At 41.0% G+C, this 16155-nt stretch overlaps 1 protein-coding gene across 7 annotated transcripts in view; it reads left to right on the top strand.

Moving 5' to 3' along the window:
* LOC124795481 (endoribonuclease Dicer-like) overlaps positions 1–16155 on the top strand; it is a 428130-nt gene that overhangs the window by 293022 nt on the left and 118953 nt on the right. For all 7 annotated transcript variants that reach the window (XM_047259520.1, XM_047259523.1, XM_047259524.1 and 4 more), the window contains exon 15: positions 686–831. In XM_047259520.1, coding sequence (XP_047115476.1) covers positions 686–831 — 146 coding nt within the window. The remainder of the gene's footprint in view (positions 1–685; positions 832–16155) is intronic.

Below are 16155 nucleotides of genomic sequence, written 5' to 3'. Positions count from 1 at the left end.
AGTAGTAATAACTCACCTTGATTCTTTAAATACTCTAACTCCAATGTATTAAAATGTGTCAGAGGTCTGATATTTTACAAATGAATTAATGTGTTTAATATTTGTCATTGAGCATGTAAAACGTTTGTAGCTGAAGATGCGAAACCTTAATTATGGTGAGTTTATTAGCTTCGGATTATTCACTGGATTAGTGAAATCTGGGTAATTTTCACTCCATTTTTAGAAAAGCAATTTTTTTAACACATGTCAACGTTTATGAGGTCACATGTCCTGAACTATAAGCTGGACAGTGATATAATTTTGCAGGTACATTCAGTGGTATGTGTTGCTACTATCTAAAAATATGTTAGGAATTGAGGCAGTAGCAAAGAAGTAATAAATTAAAATGTCAGGCCTTTATGCTGAAGTTTGCTGAATGAACAGTGAAAAATCTAGGAAGCAATAAACCACCTTCCTTTCATTATTTTGTGGGAGGGTATCAGAGAGGGATTGAAATTACGTGCAAAGTTTGTTGGATGTTGGTAAGTGCTCCCATCCTCAAGTGTTGAAAATCAGATTATTGTTGCCCATGGCAAGTGTTAGGTAGGCAACCTGCAGCTTAACTTGATGACTGTTTGAGCTGTTTGGTATTATAGATTTATGAATGACAATATATGCATGGATCAGGCTGAAAACTTGGTTGCAGGTGTTCTACAGATTGCTTGGAACACTGTAAACAGAACTAGAAATGCCTCAACAAATGAGGAATTTAAACTGGAGCAGACTGGAGAGAGCTCGAAGTTTCCCACCTTCTCAGTATTTGTGCAGCAGTCTTCTTCTGGAAAACGTAAGGTAAAAATTACAAAGATAATCGTATGTCGAGTTGTTTGTGTGCCTAGAAACTTCATAGTCTACATCCATTCGTTTTTTGAGGCAGTATTAGTACTTTATCATTTGTAATGGTAGATATTAGCATTATTGTACTTTGTAATGAGCTGTCTTTGTCTTCTTGTTTAATACACAGATCCACCCCTCCCATTTTCCATCCCTCAGCCTATGCAAGACAATTTTTATAGTCTTTTGGGCTGTTTGAATGCAGAACCCATAGATAAAATTTAGTTTCTAATATCTATGCAAATTTACATGTTGAGGTGGTCACTATACAACTACAGCCTAAAAAAAAAAGTGCAGCCTTTGCTTTCCCTTTTCTTCACTTTTAATTACATTTAGTGCATAACTAATACCCTCTTTTGTCTATATGAGTTTTAAATAATTGGTCCAAATAGGGTATTTATGATGCTGATGCTTACATTTAATTTGTAAGACCATAATAGGTTTTGATGTATATGCAGAATATAACTTTTTATTTGGAAAAGAAAATTAGTGAAGATATGTATGACTTAATTGAAAGCAATATGCTTTTGGAGGCCTTGAGCCTGAGAGTAAGATCCTCTTCATTTGTATAGGGAGCTACAGTTACTGTTGCTGACTGGAGTTCCAAATGTGAAAGAAGTGTAGACAGCTTTTGGACTGTGAACTATTTCTCTCTAGCCTGAGACTGCTTTTACACTTGTCCATTCTTATAGTATTTATCAGCCATAGACAGATTATTTAGGGTTAACTATTTCAGCAAAATGTGGTTATGATGTTTCGCTTTTTGTTTTGTCTAAAAGGAGTGTCATTTGACACATGTATGTGTGTATATGTTACAGACTATTATCCAGTGAAGATGTTCTCTGTAGTAATTTAGTAATTGGTACTGCAACTCACAATGAGATTGCGATACTTTGCGTTCTTTACATAAGTATAATTGAAACAGAAACTCAAAAAATCGATAAAATAAAATGAAACAGTTACTTTGTCCCCCCCTAAAACAATGATGAAGTTATAACAGCTCTTCATAACATAAATACTTAGTACAAAACACTTGACTTTGTTGTCATTGAAAAGGAGAGATCATTGTGAACACACTAGATGAAATATGTGAAATTCCTAGGCATCCAGGTGAATATTAAGCTGTGGTGACACCAGGACAGTGATAAGTTTTTTAAAAAAAACTGCAACTAGGAAAAGCAAGGTATTTAATCCACATAAACATATAGTAAGAATGTTATATAACTGAATGACTTTCAGAAGGCCGGCCGGTGTGGCCGAGCGGTTCTAGGCGAAACAGTCTGGAACCGCGCGACTGCTACGGTCGCAGGTTCGAATCCTGCCTTGGGCATGGATGTTTGTGCTGTCCTTAGGTTAGTTAGGTTTAAGTAGTTCTAAGTTCTAGGGGACTAATGACCTCAGAAGTGTCCCATAGTGCTCAGAACCATTCGAACCATTCGACTTTCAGAAGTCCCGTCAGGGAGCTAGGGATTCTTGCAACTACACCTCAATTCATTTGTGCTGAGTGAATTGAGAAGAAATGAGAAATGCAGTCTCATTATTAGAGGTAAAAATAATTTGTGTATGGTTTACAGCACTGGCTTGGCTTCAGAATGGAAGCTAATATTATTGTGCAAAAGTCTATAACTAGTTACTGGTAGACATTGGGCAGGAAACTTGAAATTTACTGATATCCAAAAGTAAAACAAAATAGTACCTTATCAGCCCCTCCTTCCATACTTCATCAGAGTATTTTGACTCTGTGATGTGACAATTTGAACGTTCTTTAGATTGTGATATTGCTGAAAACCATGCAAAACCAGTTCTGTATTTCCTGCTGTATCCTTTTCTTTCCATTTATATGGTTTGAGAATTATCTGAAACATCTGTACCATAAATATTATGAAAAGGATTGTCACTACTTACCATATAGCAAAGATGCTGGATCTTCAGTAGGCACAACAAAAAGACTGTCCGAATGTGAGCTTTCAGCCAATGAGGCGTTCATCAGAAACAAGCAACATCACATAATCACAGTCTCTGGCTGCTGAAGCCAGAGACTGTGCTCGTGAGTGTGTGAGTTGCAGTTTTTGACGAAGGCCTTGTTGGCCAAAAGCTTTTGTTGTGCCTGTCAGTGACTCAGCTATACGGTGAGTAGCAGCTATCCTTTTCATAATATTATTACATTCCATCTTGGATTTTCCATTGTTTGATTCTACAATAAATATTTTATTTATGCAGTTCCTGTCACACTGTTTTAATTGATACCAAGCTGTTCCAACTTGCGGGCTCTGTGCCAAGCTGTGGAGTGTACCCTGCTCCATAGAGCATTGTCGCTCGCTATGAACAATCAAATGGGCTAGCGTGTGGCAAGGTGAGCCTTTTGATGTACTTGCTGCAGCTTACATGATTGCCATCCTCAGTGTCTCACCTGGTGTGATACATTGGCATGCTACTTCTGGGAAATGGGAAGTTAAGGAAATAAATAAGAAACAACTGTGTTAAAAGAAATTGCATATGTTTATTGGACTTTTGAAATTTGAAATATCCATTTCATAACGAGTGGAAATATTGTACATCAAAGTGTTCACATTGTTAATGTGGAGAATGACATTCATTGACACAGCTTGAAGGAAACCTTGTTCCTTAGTTTTTATTCTTTTCATCGCTGAGCAAAACTGCTCACAAGAATATGGATACCCAAACATGTATATGATTGGTGCAACATTTTTGTGCAACTTTGGGAAATATTTTTTGCTGTAATGAATGGTACCGCCATTCCAAATTCAGCATTATTAGCAGTATCTGTCTTTCAGCAAAGTTGAATTTTGCAAATCAATAACTTTCAGCTTGAGTGCCAATGGCAAATCCTTGGGTGAAACTGAGAAAGGAGTGCTGAACAATTTTGTTTCCATTTCCAAAATAGTGAGCTCTCAGAGTCTTGTTTTGAAAGACATGGTGAGCTGCTTTATCTTAGCTTGGTAATTGCCAAAACTAGTACTTTCAGGCAATCTTAATGAAGCCAGACAATTCAAAAGTGTCAAAATTACATTACTAATCTGCAGTAGCCACCGGAAAGATCGTGGGAGGCGCACATCGGCACGGCGCGTCATGGATGGTAGTTGCCGCAAGAAGCATCCCCATCAGTCTTACCGGGCATGGGCCACTACCCTGCACGGTCTTAGTCACAAGTGTCATTTTGTCACGGAGCAGTCGCGAGAGTCGTATGCCCACGTTATAGTAAGCGACGTCATTGTTCGTTCAGCCCCTGATAAGGAGGTCCGGCAACGGGCCCTGCAGTTAGAAGACCCTTCCCTTGAGGAAGTCCTGTCCATTGCTCAATAGTATGAAGTCTCTCTCATGCCGCAGGTCAACAGCTGGAAGCGTGGTGCGACGTCGGGGCGGTTCAGAGCGGCGCGTCCGCGTCCACTGTGTCCGGGGTGGACGACGTGTGAGCGGTACAATCCGGCCATTACGGCCGCTCCCACACGGCGGGTAAACAGAATTCCGGCCGCCGGCCCCCGTTGCCGTCCTGTGCGTCGTGCTATATACATCATGATCGGTCAGAGTGCCCCCAGCGTTGGGCCGTTTGTCGCAAATGTAATAAAAAAGGTCACATTGCTAAAGTTTGCCGCTCAGCCTCAAAAGAATCGAAGGAAGCAGGTACAGAGGACATGGACATTGACATTCAGGAAGTTTCATCGGGCCAGGCTTCCGATGCATCGGCCTGCAAACTCTTTATTGAGGTGTCGGCTCTGTCGCGCCAGTTACAACTGCAAGTAGATACGGGCGCAGCAGTTTCGTTGTTGAATGCACAAACTTATTCCGACCTTGGATCGCCCCCGTTGGTGCCAGTTTAGCGGCGTCTACGCGGTTATGGTAAACAGTTCATTCCCCTACTGGGTCAATTCACTACCGACGTGACTTACAAATCAGTCACTCGGCCTATTACTTTTATTGTTGTCAGTGATGCGAGCTCCGCTAACCTTTTTGGCCTGGATGCCTTTCAAGCTTTCGGTTTTTCTATCGCTGACACCATACAGTTGGTCTCCGAAGATGTTCCCTATCAATCATTGGAATCTTTGATCTCAGACTTTCCCGATATCTTTGAGGAGGGCCTGGGGCATGTTTCTGATTTTGAAGCTCACTTAACGTTGAAGGCGTCAGCTTGCCCGCGTTTTCTACGCGCGAGGCAGATCCCCTTGGCTCTCCGCCCTCAGGTAAAGGAAGAGCTAGACCGGCTGACAGCCCTAGGGGTCATTCTTCCCATTTCTTCTAGTGAGTGGGCTTTGCCCCTCGTTATTGTAAGGATGCCCTCGGGAAAATTACGTCTTTGTGGCGATTTCAAGGCCACCATTAATTACCAATTGGTGGTGGACACCTATCCTTTGCCTCATGCTGATGAATTGTTCTCCGCCATGGCGGGAGGCCAATATTTTTCGAAAATCGATCTTTTGGAGGCTTATCATCAGATACCCCTTGATGAGGACTCCAAACGGCTGGTGGTTGTCAACACCCCGTTTGGCCTTTACCAATACCAGCGGTTGGCCTTCGGAATAGCCAGTGCCCCGGCGATATTCCAGCGTTATCTTGAGCACGTCACGTCGACAATCCCTCATTGTATTAATTACCTGGATGACATAATTGTCACAGGCCGCAGCACGAAGGAACACTTGCACAACCTTTGCACCCTCTTTCTCAAATTCAGGTCTGTGGGCTTGCGTTGCAACCTGCATAAGTCAAACTTCTTCCAACCGTCCATTGAGTATGTGGGCTACACCATCTCTCGGCACGGCGTCCAGCCACTAGGAAGTTTGGTCCAAGGTATCGTCGACCTTCCTCGGCCCGCTTCGCTGAAAGAGTTACAAGCTTTTTTAGGGAAGATAGCCTATTACCACCGGTTCATTCCCGGGGCTTCCACCATAGCCCGCCCCCTGTACTGCCTTCTGCGCAAGGGTGTTCCTTTTGATTGGTCGCCTGCATGCGAGTGGGCATTCACCTCGTTGAAGGGCCTCCTCACGTCAGCACCTTGTTTGGCTACTTTTGACCCCCATAAGCTGTTGGTCCTGGCTACCAATGCTTCACAGTATGGGGTGGGGGCGGTCCTGGCCCATCGCAACGCAGATGGTTCCGAGCAACCACTGGCGTTTGCGTCTAAAACTCTTAGTCCCGCGCAGGCCCATAACTCCCAGGTGGAAAAAGAGGATTTGGCCATTGTCTACGCTGTTACAAAGTTTCACCCTTTCTTGTATGGCACGAAGTTTCAGTTAATCGCTGACCATAAGCCGTTAATATCGTTATTTGGCCCCGCCTCTCAGATTCCGGATAGGGCGGCCCACAGACTACAGCGCTGGGCCTTGTTCCTCTCTAAGTACCATTATGACATTCATTTTCGCCCTACCGGACAGCATGCCAACGCCGACGCTCTTTCCCGTCTTCCGGTGGGCCTGGATCCTACGTTCGATCGAGAGGAGATTATGTGTTTTCATTTGGATGTGGCGTCCTGCCAAGCAGTTGATGGGTTCCCGATCACTAGTTCTCGAGTCACCAGGGAAACGGCAGCAGACCTGGTTCTCCGGCAGTTAGTACGCCTCATTCAGCAGGGGTGGTCATCCCGCCCTCCAGGCCGGGCCTCGGACCCTCTTCGTAATTATTTTATTCTACGAGACCGCCTCTTGGTCTTGAACAGAGTTCTCCTTCTGGCTACACGATACAGCTCCTCGCGTGGTTGTTCCTGCAAGTTTACGATGGGAGGTCCTCACATTATTACATGCAGGGCACTGGGATGTTTCCCGTACTAAAACCTTGGCTCGCAGACATGTGTACTGGCCCGGTATTGACAGAGAAATTGAGCACTTGGCAGCCGCCTGTTCCCAGTGTGCGAGCCAACAGGCATCTCCCAGGGCAGCATTCTCTTCATGGCTGCCGGCAACCCACACATGGGAACGCGTTCACATCGATTTTGCGGGCCCGTTTCTCAATGGCTTTTGGCTCATTGTCATTGATGCTTACTCCCGATTCCCATATGTGGTTCGCTGCTCCTCAACCACTTCAGAAGTTGCAATCCAGGCACTAGCAAAAATCTTTTCTGTGGAAGGCCTGCCAATCACCCTGGTCTCGGACAATGGACCGCAGTTTATTTCGCAGACCTTCCAGGATTTTTGTAGGCGCTTCGGTGTACGGCACGTTTGCTTTCCCCCCTTCCATCCACAATCAAATGGGGAAGCCGAGCGCATGGTGCGCACATTTAAGACGTAGATGAAAAAGTATGTGCACGAATTTCCTGCGGAGTAGGCATTGACGTTTTTCCTGATGGCATACCGGACCACACCAATGGGAGACCGCAGCCCCGCAGAGCTCTTCCATGGGTGCCAACCTAGGACTCTGCTGCACCTCCTCTGGCCTGGTCCTCGCCAGTCTTCGCAAAACGGACTACCTGGCTTTCCACTGGGTATGTCGGTCTGGGCACGTGGTCTTGGTCGCAATCCATGTTGGATAACGGCGGTGGTCCTGCGACGAAATGGCTGCCGGCTCTATACCTTGCAGGCGGAGGACCGGGTGGTACGTCGTCACCAAAATCAGCTACGTCCACGTTTGGGCACCCACCCTCCGACCTCTCGGACGCCGGCTTCCCCATTGCTGGCACCCGTGTTGGTTTCCCAGCGGAAGTTACTGCCTCTCCCCGCTGTGACTCTGCCGCACTGTGATGGTTCTCAGACTTGGCAGCCTCCAGTAGCTCCAGCACCGGCATCGCCATCGTTCGAGATGCCCCAGCGAGAGCCGGCCCCCCTCGCAGGCGCGGTTTCTCAGGAGGCTGGTTCACCTGTGGTCGTCCCTTCCCCATCGTCCCCGCCACTGGGTTTTGCCTCTCCCGAGGTGGAACAGGATCCGGAGTTCAACAGCTTGTCGCCCGTTCTGTCCCGGGCTCCAGTGGTGGGACGACGGGGACCTCTTCGTGTGGGTCACTTCCAGCTGTATTCGAAGGTTCCGGCTTGAGGGTTGGCAGATCCCCTCGACTCCGGCCATCCAACGGATGTGGAGGTCATCGCTCCTGCCCGACGCTCCACCTTCCGATGCAGTGGATCACAGTGGCTTCACCCCCCGAAGGAGGAGGAGTGCAGTAGCCACCGGAAAGATCGTGGGAGGCGCACATCAGCACAGCGCGTCACGGACGGTAGTTGCCACAAGTAGAGTCCCGTCCACCAGAGGGCACGTGAGAATTCGGACGCGACCTCTGCCGGCGTAACAACAACAACAACAACAACTCAGGCAGCACGGGCCGTGCCCAGTCAGTTAACATCGGGCATACCTAGTACACAGTCTCGGTCTACGCTAAGTGAAGTGCGACGTAAACGTGAACAGTGTTACTACATAATCTGATTCTCAAACAAATATAACTTTCCCATGAATGCTGTGATTTGGTCATGCATGTCTACTGTTAGCTACCCTTTACCTTGCAATGACAAATTTAAATTGTTGAGATGCATAGTTATGTCAGCTGGGAATGCTATGTTTCATATCCATTTGAAATCTTTCGGAGAAAGCAGTTCTTCTCCTTTCATTTTGAGAAAGAGGGGTATTTCCTCACAAATGGGGAAGGAAATATCAAGTCAGCACAAAGTACCTCTTGATGAATGAAACAATGAACAGTCAAAATATCTTTTCTGTATTCATTATTTTTGTTTTGTTTTCTTTTTTAAATGAGAAGCAAAACCTTGTGGTGCACTGTCTGTGGCTACAGAATGGAGCTTATCCCATGGTGACTCTACTGTACACAAACAGTTTAAAAAATATCAAGTCCTGTTATGGCTTAATCGAGGGGTACCACATTCAAGAGTTCCTCAGTTACTTGCAGCTCCATATAGAGTATATGCACAAATATTGGTAGCTGAATACATATATAAATTGCTTTCCTCAAGTGCTAACAAAAATGAAACAAAGCTCTTGGCTTTTTTCTTGATCCATGTCTCTAAATACACTGCCAAGACCAGGATACAGTGAGGCACTGTTTGCTACGAAAGGCAGACATCTTAGATTGCCACAAGCTTCCTTGGAGACAGACATTCTACAGCTGCTACCTTGCACAATTGTATGGTAGGTTTAACTGAAAACGGCTTGCCTGTCATCGCTGTAATGTGAGCGACTTTATAGCGTGCTTCAACTGCTGCTTCTGCATCTTATTCTCTGTCATTCACCTGAAATGTATAAACTCATAACAGCACTTGAATGGTGCTGCATATTTCTATAACTTCTGTATGCAGAATTCTTTTTTAAACTTAAGTCTCCTGGTATGTTGTTCTTAAGTCTTTGCTACTAGGTCTCTGCATGCTTCAGCTTCTATATACTCATAATGCGCTGCTTGAAGATGTGTGTAATGACGCTGTGTGTTGTACTCCTTAGCCGAATTAAATACTTTTCCTTATAAGACACTGTGGATGTCCTTCCATTTCAGTAAGTAGAAATATATCCTCCAGTTGAGGCACAGGGCTTCTGCGACTGACCCTAGCTGTCATTCATCGTGAGTTGTTGCGTCAGTTGCGGCTTCATGCAACCAAGGGGCAACGAGTTCACTTTCCCTTGCCACACAGGCTCCTAGTTGCTTCAGTGCCTCTGGGGTGCTTCTTCTTCCTGGGTCACTGTTGGATCATACTGGTTTATGTGCTATGTTCTAGGTGCACATGAAGCCTGACATTTGTGTGGAGATAGTCTTTTAGTCTATTTTTGTCTCTGTTGGAAATTTAATTTTCCTCCATTATTGTTTTTATCAAATCCAAAGTTCTCCATACACTGTGATAACTCCAAATACTGTTACTCATTAGGTACATGAAGATGGTTTGCAGCTGTTGTCACAGAAGACTGATTGAATTCATCATCGTAGGTGTCTACTAAATCAGAGCTGTCACAATGGTTAAATTGTAAAACCTTTTGTATCATCTCAGAAAAATTAGTGATGTTGTAGACCATGCCAGAGTGTTCCAAATAAGTCAGAAAACAACTGGTGTAAATCCACAATCAATTGGCATTACTTGGACCAGTAACATTTGACAATTGCAAAGTATACTGCTGTTTTTATTATTACAGTCCTGTATAGGGAGGAATGTTGTGCACTTTAAAGTACAAACACATTTCAAATACAATTATGCAGTTATTTAAATGTAGTAAGTAAATTAAACAAATTTTTACACACAATGTAATGTTGTTGTGCCATTCGTCAAAGTGCTACAAATATGTGCCTTTCATTGTTTAAATAAATTGTGGCAGGGAGCAGGTCAGTAGTACTTTATGAAACTTCAGTATATGTTCCAGTATGGAAGTATGAGAGGATTATAATTTGACAGAAAGAGATGTAATGGTTAGTCGTATAGTCAGTGTGATGCGGAAGGTGAGATGCAAACGGAATATGTGATTAGAGCAAAAACATAAACCAATAAATAAATTAAAAATGATTAGAGAGCTACAGCCATACCAAGGGTGTTACTAAATGAGTGTTTCCACCAAAGTATGATGGAAAAAGCCAGCATTCGTTCATTCATTATGTTCTGTAGATTCCATTAAAAAGGAGATACTAAACAAGTCATGGTATTCTCTAGCAAAGGCAGAGCAACTTGTGGAAACTTAATCTGTACTCCATGTTAACAAGAAACTGACTATACTGCTAACGGAAATTCCTGGGTGGAAAAATACATAAAATAAGGGAAAGTCATAACCATAGCCAGTTCCAAGCCTGGTTGAGAAAGGAGGAGGGGGAAGAGTAACACCTTGTTAAAAAACATTGGTTCACCTGGCCTGGGTGATAGTACCTCATGAGGGCCCCTTGCCAGGGATACGGTGAAGACTTCAACGGCAGCGAAGGCGGAGCAGATGGACTTCGGTACAGCGGAGCTGGCAGCCTCTTGTCCAAGGCCAAAATGGACAGAGGGCACGATGGCTTCACATGTTAGTGGTGGCACCCCGGCAGCGTCTTTTCCACATGTTAGTGGTGGCTGAGTAGTTAATATTCCAGGCTAACAACCTGGTCTTACTTTGGGAATTCATGGATGAGTTTGGATTCCCTACTCTTTACAATTTACAGCTTCAAGTCACAAAATGAAAAGTTTGCACAGTGGATGCTCTACCCCAGGTGGTAACTCTAATGAGGAATCCACCATTTGCAGTGAAGAAGAAATGGAATATATTTAAAAGCCTTCCAAGTTTCAGTTCAAGAAGTAGTACTACTTTGTAACATTAAATGTAAATTCTCTTCTGAAAATTGGGAAACAATTAGAATCATTTCTGCAGAGAAGAACCACAAATTACAGCAGTCCAGGAAACACGATTCTTAGATGAGAATGTAGTTGATACGCAACATCATAGAATTTATAAAGGGAAACCAGCAGTGAGAATAATGGAAAACATGCTGATATTTGGAACAGCATTTTATGTAGACAAAAAAATCGTAGACAGTGTAACAGAATTTAGATCGAATTCAGAAAGAATATCCATGTTAACAATAAAGTGCAAGAATAAAAGTTACACCCTCATAAACTGTCATGCACCTATAAATGCTGACAACAGAAGAAATCTGGAGAAAGTAAATCAATTCTGGGATCTTTTAGAATCTGAAATTTCCGTCATACCTAAAAAGGAGGTTAAAATACATCTCGGTGTGGAAAATGGGAGGGAAAAGAAATTAAGGACTATCGTAGGTGAGTATCCGGCACACTCAAGAATAAGTAGAAATGATGAAAGACTGATCAGTATGTGTAAAATGTTTCAGTTAAAACTCGTGTCCACACATTTCCGCAAATTACCAATAAAAGCCAAAACTTGGAAACATCCAAATTCAAACCTAGGAGAGTTTCAACTAGATCACGTAGCCACATCTAAAAAGTATATCATGGAAATGAATGTTAAAATATTCAGAAATGGGGAATTTGATTCAGAGAATTATCTCGCTAAGATTAAATTAAAATTTCTCCCATCTAAAACAAAAAAGGTGACCAAGAAAGTGATCAGATACAACACCACTGCAGCTAATATTACAAAAGAAAATATAGAAAAATTTAGAGAAGAAATTTACACAATAAAGAAGGTGATTGGTGTGAACTCCAGATGCAAATAACTCAAGCAACAGAGAAAACTTAGGATTGGCCAAGAATAAAAAGAAGACATGGTGGAATGAGGAGTGTGAAGAAGCACTAATACAAAGAGCTCAAAAATTGATAAAATGGAGATGTTCGAAAAAAGAGGAAGACCTCGAACAGTTCAGACAACAAAGAAAAGAAACGTCAAAAATAATCCAGAGAATCAAAAGAAACTTTGGAAATTCTCAGCTTATTGAAATAGAAGAAAATTTCACCAAAAATAATATTAGAAATTTTTACCAAACTTTTAAACATATATTTAAAGGATACCAGGCACCAAGTATTTGTTTCAAAAATTAAAATGGCAAAATGGGATTAAATAACAAAGAAAATTGTGAAATTCTAGCAAAATTTTTTGAAAAGCTTTTAAACTGTCCAGTCCAACAGATAAATTAGAATTTTCTGTGACACCTCAAAATCTAGAGGAAGATTGAAATAAAAACTGGTGTTAGACGAGGTGATGGTTTATCACCTTTACTGTTTAATTGTCTTCTAGAAAAAATTGTAAGAATCTTGAATTTGGAGCTAAAAAATCACAAAATTGAACCAATAACTCTGGGAAGGAAAACAAATGGAATTAAGGTAAACTGCTTGGCTTTTGTGGATGATTTTGCAATACTTTCAGAAAACCTGACAGAAGCAGTTATTCAGATCGACCTTCTGGAAAAACAGCAAACAGAACTGGTCTCAAAATTTCAGCCGAAAAAACGAAATTCATGACAAATATTAAAAAAATGCGACAAAATTCATAGAAAAACAAATAGATAAAATAGAGTGAGTAAATAAATTTAAATATATTGGAAAAACTATGTAACAGAATGGACTAGAAAAATCTGCAGTAGATGTAAGAATTAACAAAATGGAAAGAGCCATGGTTTGACCAAAAATATTTACAACAAGAAATGTATATCTAGAAAAACAAAACTAAAACGCTAAGCTACAGTGGTATGACCAGAATGTTTATATGGATCTGAATTTCTAATGATGAACTATAAGATGGACAAACTAGAGGTACTGGAAAGAAGTATTATTAGAAAAATAATGGGTGCAATAAAAACTGCAGATGGTTGGAAAATAGGAAGTAATGAGGAGATTTACAAAAATATAGAGAAAATATCTGAAGTAATGGCGAAACGAAGATAAACCTTTTTTGGACACCTCTTCCGAATGGATGGAAATAGACTAACACAACAAATACTCCTATACTTCTGGAAGAAGAAATCGAAAATAGCATGGATTACAGAATTAAAGAAAGATATAGAAAGACACAACATCAAAGAATCAGAAATAGCAGAAAGAAACCATTTAAAAATAAATTACTAAATTTGGAAGCTTTGAAAGCAGAAGAAATAAAAAATTGGGAACAACATGGATAGAAGAAAGGAAGAGACTTCATGTGGATAAAATGAGGGAATACTGGAAAAATAGGAAGAAACAACAAAGGAATGAGGAACTGAAGCTGTTAACGTGATCCTAGTTGGTCAATACGATTGAAGAAGGGGGGGGGGGGGGGGGGGGTGGGCAACCACTCGCCTTTAATGGACAGATGTATGGGGCATAGACCCAGCTGAAACTGATTTTTATTAACAGCAAAAATGCCGTTAAGGAATAACTAAGAAATATGGGCAAAATTTAATGTTGTTTTGTCATCAAAGAAAGACCCGTGTTTCATTAGATATATTGTCATATAAAAATGTCTGTGACTGTTCTAGGAAAATACTGTGCCCAGCTTCACCACCACCGACCAACTTTGGCACTGAGAAAGTGCTGCTTTCACTTAACAGTTTGGAGGGGTTTGCACTTTTCAGCTATATCATCCCACGTGTGAAAATGTCCATTTTTAGGTGCAGGCCATTTCCAGTTACCAACAGATGGCATCGTGTTATTAATGCTAGCACCATCATCAGTAAAACTTTCAATGATATTTGAATAATATTTAGTTTCATACTGTGTAACCACTAACACACCAGTCTGTCTGCCAATTGGTTTCTGTTTTTCCTGTTGTTTTGAAAGGCTCTCTCCATTCTCTGTAAATGCTGCTAACACTTATGTTTAATTTCTTTTGTATGATTCTCAATCTTCATTCATACTTTCATCAAGAATTTGTTCTTTTAATAGAATTTGTTCTTCATTAGAATAATCAAGCACTGTCTGCATTTTTCTCTTTTTGTGTTATGTACTAGTCCCTAGCACTGGTCTAAAAGCATTTTGTGCCATTTCAAGGAAGTGTTCCATTTCTTATAGATTCCAGACATTCTTTCAGATTGTCATTGATGTAAACTTACTATTAGTGATGTCCTAGCTCTTGTTTATACTTGTACAGTACTATAACAGCGCTAATGTCTAGGCAGTATTCATTTTCAACATAATAACATTCATCCTAAGCTGAATCAGGTCTAAACAAAAGCAATGAAAATAGTGTGGAGCTACTTTGATTCACTTAGTCAGTGGTGCAAAGTTGGCCCATTTTTCCCAGACAATAACCTTCATGGCTGTTATCGATCATACAGTGATAAATAACTTGTTGATTACAGTTTTGTGGTTGTGATTTAGACAGTAACTGACTTCTACACATAACTGAGTGTCATTTGACTTATGTTGAAGTAGTTTTCTTATAGCAAAATACCATTTCTTCTTGACAAAAATTACATCAATAATTCAGTAGTACTAATTTTGCTAGCAGAACATGACCAATATAGCAGGCACCAGAATATCTCAAACATATGAGCTAGCAGAAACTGTCAATGATTGGTCAGACTCAAAACTGTACTGAAATGTTTATTAGAACTGGTGCTATGTGCGATTGAATCTTTTTTCAGAGATGGAGCAAAGTTACGACCTAGGGGCATGATAATTTTAGGAACAAAAATGCTGAACTGAACTACTTGATTAATTTATCTCTGTGTTGACTCAATTTTAATTTATTATCCAGCTGGATGCCAAGGAATTTTACTCAATGTTTTATTTAATGGCCGATTTTTGCACTAAAAAGGTATTTTTCCTTTTTTGAAATTTCACAATATTAGTACTCGGGACATTATGGTGTAAACTGTTCGGTGTGTACCAGTTTTAGCCCTGTTCATTGATCACCTGGACTGTATGTGTAGAGTTGGTCAGTAAATTTGGTGAACCTGTTAATAAATTTGTGTTTCTAACTGGTATGCTCCCTCCATTTATCTCAAGTACTAGTGTAGGAAATGATAGACAAGTTGGAGATTTGCCATATAAACTGTAAGAGGCAGTAATTTCACTGAGGTGAAATAGAGCTGGTCATGGATGGACAGTTAGTGATTAGTGTGGTCTAAACAGTTGTTTCAGGTACTGTGTAAAAAGTCAATAAATAAAGCAAGCAAGCAATAAGTAGGCATAAAAATGAAAGTTTTTCAATATTTACTCATGCAGATGGATCAAAAACTTCTGACAGAAACATAAAGCAGTCAGTGTGATTCACATATTGCAGTTTCTCCATAACATTTCAACTGAAAGAAGGTCTTTGATGGAAATTGTAAGAATTATCCACATCTAATAAAAACCACTCTGTGACCAGCACTGTAGTCTGGTTGATGACACACAGTGCATCACTTCACAGCTGCTGTTAACAGGTGTGCACAATGTTCAGTATTTATGGACAATACTAGTTTGTCATACATTCGGAATATTAAAACAACCGTCACACTGTCAATAATAGTATTGTCAGTGGGCAATGTGATTTTACAAGGTTATATATGATTGACATTAGTCCACTCTGGGGTCAATTTATATTGAAACAAAAATACAAGTAACAAACTTTAAAATGGCACCATTGCTTTATTAGGGCATTTACTTAGATTACTGTTTTTGGCAAACTGTGTTTCCATAACCTTCATAAATGCTCTACTCAACTGATCATGGCATTTTGAAGTTTGTTACATTTATCTTCATCCTTTTACAAGGTTAAGATTTCGAACAGCCGAAAGAAAGCGTGTGCTGCAATTATTTTAGCTATAGCTGGTAAACAATAGAAAACAACAAAAAAGTGCAATATGTCTGAGAATGGTTGAAAAAGGAGCTACTTGTCATATGTCAATTTACTGACTAAAATCTTAACCATGGAAAACAAAAGATATCAAACCATTTTCATAGGAGTCCTTTATCTTTACGACAAATTATTGATGTTGATATGACTTAGAGTAGGAAAGCA

This window comes from Schistocerca piceifrons, chromosome 4, assembly GCF_021461385.2.
Source record: "Schistocerca piceifrons isolate TAMUIC-IGC-003096 chromosome 4, iqSchPice1.1, whole genome shotgun sequence".
NCBI lineage: Eukaryota > Metazoa > Arthropoda > Insecta > Orthoptera > Acrididae > Schistocerca > Schistocerca piceifrons.
This window is presented reverse-complemented; position numbering and strand designations above follow the sequence as displayed.